At 32.5% G+C, this 3937-nt stretch overlaps 1 protein-coding gene across 1 annotated transcript; it reads right to left on the bottom strand.

The window, feature by feature from the left end:
- Window positions 1-454: 454 nt before the first annotated feature.
- LOC114936258 (uncharacterized) lies at window positions 455-3364 on the bottom strand. The gene is made up of 4 exons (XM_029309405.2): window positions 3338-3364; window positions 2381-2674; window positions 1611-1814; window positions 455-729 (listed from the first exon to the last, which is right to left on the bottom strand). Exons 1-4 carry the CDS (start codon window positions 3347-3349, stop codon window positions 616-618), a joined length of 624 nt encoding a protein of 207 aa, XP_029165238.1. The 5' UTR covers window positions 3350-3364; the 3' UTR covers window positions 455-615.
- Between the last annotated feature and the right edge of the window lie 573 nt (window positions 3365-3937).

Here is a 3937-nt window from a genome sequence, read left to right as displayed (position 1 = left end):
GAGAAACTCTAAACACTTAATCTCAGATATATAATAATATTACATATGCAAAATTAAACATAAATATAAAATTGCAATAGAATAATATATCGATTATTTAATATTTCCATTACAAATACAAAATTAATTTTAAAAAGTCATTAATTTAATTAAAAAAATATATATATAGAAAATAGCAATATTTCTATTAATTTAATGACAAAATTGAAAATTCTATATTTTCTGCTAATTTTTTTATTAAAGAACTTTTCTTTTTAAACTCTAAAACGAGTCTCAAATATTCTTCTGTAGTCTAAGGAAATATTTAAGAGAATTTAAAATATCGCGAAAACTTTGATATAACATATAATTAATAAGTTTTCTGTTTTAAATTATATTTGTTCTATCAAGCTAAAAAATGAGTTACAAGCGCAGGAGAGAAGAGGGAAAAATTCATATATAGTTTCTTTATGAAAACATTTACAAAATTGATTTATTCCGTGAATTAAAGGTACTATACACGACAAGAAGAAACGTCGTCTGCTCGTCGTGATGGATTTTGCGCTGTTGGGAAAAAAGGTCGCGAAATGGAGCGGGGTGGCGTGTATGTGACTTTTTTTTGGAGGAGAAATTCATCTAGTAGTGTCCCTTAATGTAAACGGGAACCGTTTCTTTGATGTAGACCGGTTGCGGAACCGCAACTGGAACTGGATGGGGTACTGCAACTGGGACTGGGTGAGGCACTGCAACCTAAAACACAAAATGATAAGAGATTAATTGATAATTAAGAAATAAACAAATCTCGTTCCAATAGAATAAGTAACTATACTTTTCCATTTGATCGGACCATTATTTAGATTAATCGCAATCTTGGAAATATATTTCAAATATTGAATTTATAAAATTAATTATCAAATTATATAATATTAGTTATTTCATTATAATTATTATAAATAATATCAATATAAGTAATGTAACATATATACTTTAATTTTCTGACAATCGTTAATTGCATCAGCCAAACATATCAATCATCAATTATTCGACGTAGCTTCAAGCATAAATTTCGCTCGTAATTTAATTATAATATTGCGATTGCAAAATAATATATTTGAACTGCGATCGATTACACACGGCTCCTTTATGTACGTTTATTTAATCGTGTAACACCTGTATAAGCGACGAAAACAATGATCCTTATCACAACATACCAAACCCAAATACCAATCAATTAACATAGTCAGTCAATTAGTTAAACTAGGGAACTGAGAGCTCTCAACATTGATGTTGTAATCGCTATCTCGAAATCGATTTCTACTTGTTGCATTCGGAAACTGAAGGATTATACACGATATATTAGCATAATGAACTAAATGTTCTGTAATAATACAAGATAATTAAGATTTATCAGAAATTATATTAGAATTTGAAAGACAATATTTCTCTTTCTACGAATCATAATATAAATTCTAACTGACGAGTCCAAAAAGTTTGTGTGGTTTTTATCTTTCGTAAAATTGTTTGCTATCTCTAATTATTTTATCTTCCGATTATATATAGAAATATCAATTAATTACAGAGAAGTACAAAGATATAGATTATTCTTAAAGTAAAATTCATTACTAGCTTACCTTAACGGGGTATGGGGCGGGTACTGGGACCTTGACAGGAACCGTGACTGGAACTGGCTTCTCTACGGGAACCGCGATAGTTTTCGTCTGAATAACTGGGTAGGGTTGTGGCACTGGAACGGCGACTGGAACTGGCTTCTCTACGGGAACCGTGATAGTTTTCGTTTGAATAACTGGGTAGGGCGCTGGAACGGCGACTGGAACCTGAAAGAGACGACAAAGAATTTAGACGCGATTGCATATTTGTGATACCGCACGTGAAAAAATTATACAAAACTTCATTTACTATCAAATTATGAATTTGACATTTTTTTATAATAATTATAATAATTATCAAATTGAATACTTAAAACGTCGCTAGTGGTATTTAAAATAGGAACGATATATTTAATTCGACCCAAACTAGCCAAGAAAATTTTTATTTTATTTCCACAACGCACAGTTAGTTGACAACTGCGCTTTTATCAAGGAATTTTTCACTTGAAAAGGACCAAAAAACAGATGGTCGAAACGTTGTGGAAATAAAATAAAAATTTTCTTGGCTAGTTTGGGTCGAATTAAATATATCGTTCCTATTTTATAATAATTATATTTAATAACATAATATTCAAAATTAAATTAACATTTAAATGGAATTGAATTGTATACTAATTCAATTTGCTTGCTAAATGGTTTCCACATTTTATAACTTAAATATATTTGAAGAAAAAAATAATGAATGAGGTGTTGTGATGATCGTCGCGAAAAGTTGAAGTAATTCTAATTCGTACCTTAACGGGGTACGGACGGTCAACTGGGACGGGAACTGGGTGCGGAACCGCGACTGGAACAGTCCTCTCCTTGATGGCGATGGCGATCTTGCCATGACCACCATCTAGTCCACCATCTAGTCCACCTAAACTCAGACCACCATATCCACCACCATATCCACCACCATATCCACCACCATATCCACTAGACAAACTCAGACCATCGAGTCCTCCCCATCCACCTAAACTCAGACCACGCTTCTGGACATTCTTTACTTCGGTGGCGAATGCTGCGGCAACCAGCATCAGGCAGATCTGTGCAACATTGGGAAAAAACACATTGAATAAGAATAAAGAAAAGAAATAAAAATATTTAATAAGGGATCATCAGCAAAAAACAGATAAGTAATTATGTGCGAAATAGCGATTATCGGAAATTATTACAATATTAATTTATAGTCAAGAACAATATGTCGATAAGAACTTAGCGAGTCAAAATTTATGAACGAATGAATCTCTCAAGATCGATAGACAATTATCGTGAAAACTTTTGTCTAATCTAATTTTTATAGCGAAAATCTATAGGAAAAAATCAAAATTAAGCAATAGATGAGAAAATTATTCGATATATTAATTGGAGCACGAAGATAAATTTGCGAACTGTAACGATATATATTTAAGATGGTAATTTATCTGAAGCAATTTTCCAATAGAATTGAATCGAAGTCTACGGATCAATATTAATAAACGAAAGTCGATAATTGATCGTTTCTGTCGAAAAAGATCTGTGCGTCGCATTCACAAATGTGAAGTTTTGAAGAAACACCATGAAAAAGCACGGAAAAATTGGGGAGTTAGATCGGCACAAACGGCTTTGAAACTTCGATCGAAACAATTTGGTGAGATATTATTTATTCGTCACCGAATTCTCTCTCGCGCGTCACAAAGATTTACAACTGTGATCGGGGATGCACATACCAGAGCCCTCATGTTGAAATACTTTGGCGTGAACGATACTCGCGCGTGAGTAAAATAGATCGGTTTCTGTTGTCTTCGTGCTGGAAAACCACCCTTTATATAGGGAATGGACTTTCATTTCGCACACCCTGCACCCCGCCAATAGCGAAGGAAGCCAATGGTCGGCCTATCGCCACACCTACCTAGAATCTAACGCCATTTACACACGATATATCACGCAGGTATATATATATATATGTATATATATTATAACGCATAATGTGCAGCAGTTGTATAACATGCTAAACGTGCGCGAACCGCCAGTAAGTAAATGGAGCCTGGCGACTTTATGCAGATACATGCATATATATGTACATATGTGAGCGCAGTTTGATGCAGCTTTGTAAAACTGTTTTGTCATGTATCTTTGAATGTATGAGATATGTTAAAACTGTTGAATATTAACAAGATTAATTCAAGGGATTTTATTAAATTTAAGATTAGAGATAAAATTCTTTTATGACAAATTAAGCACATCTTTAAAATAAATAAATAAATAATGCTAAAGCTAATTTTCAATAGTTTTATTTTGATTAAATTTTAATTGTACTATATTATTCC

This window comes from Nylanderia fulva, unplaced genomic scaffold, assembly GCF_048542155.1.
Source record: "Nylanderia fulva isolate GAGA-0341 unplaced genomic scaffold, ASM4854215v1 Scaffold4, whole genome shotgun sequence".
Taxonomy (NCBI): domain Eukaryota; kingdom Metazoa; phylum Arthropoda; class Insecta; order Hymenoptera; family Formicidae; genus Nylanderia; species Nylanderia fulva.
This window is presented reverse-complemented; position numbering and strand designations above follow the sequence as displayed.

Bases quoted from the DNA above. Each gene is read 5' to 3' on its own strand.
- LOC114936258 (XM_029309405.2), bottom strand. The intron at 1,815-2,380 runs GTACGAATTAGA...CGTCTCTTTCAG, and splicing joins ACCGTCCGTACCCCGTTAAG to GTTCCAGTCGCCGTTCCAGC. The intron at 730-1,610 runs GTAAGCTAGTAA...TTTGTGTTTTAG, and splicing joins CCGCCCCATACCCCGTTAAG to GTTGCAGTGCCTCACCCAGT.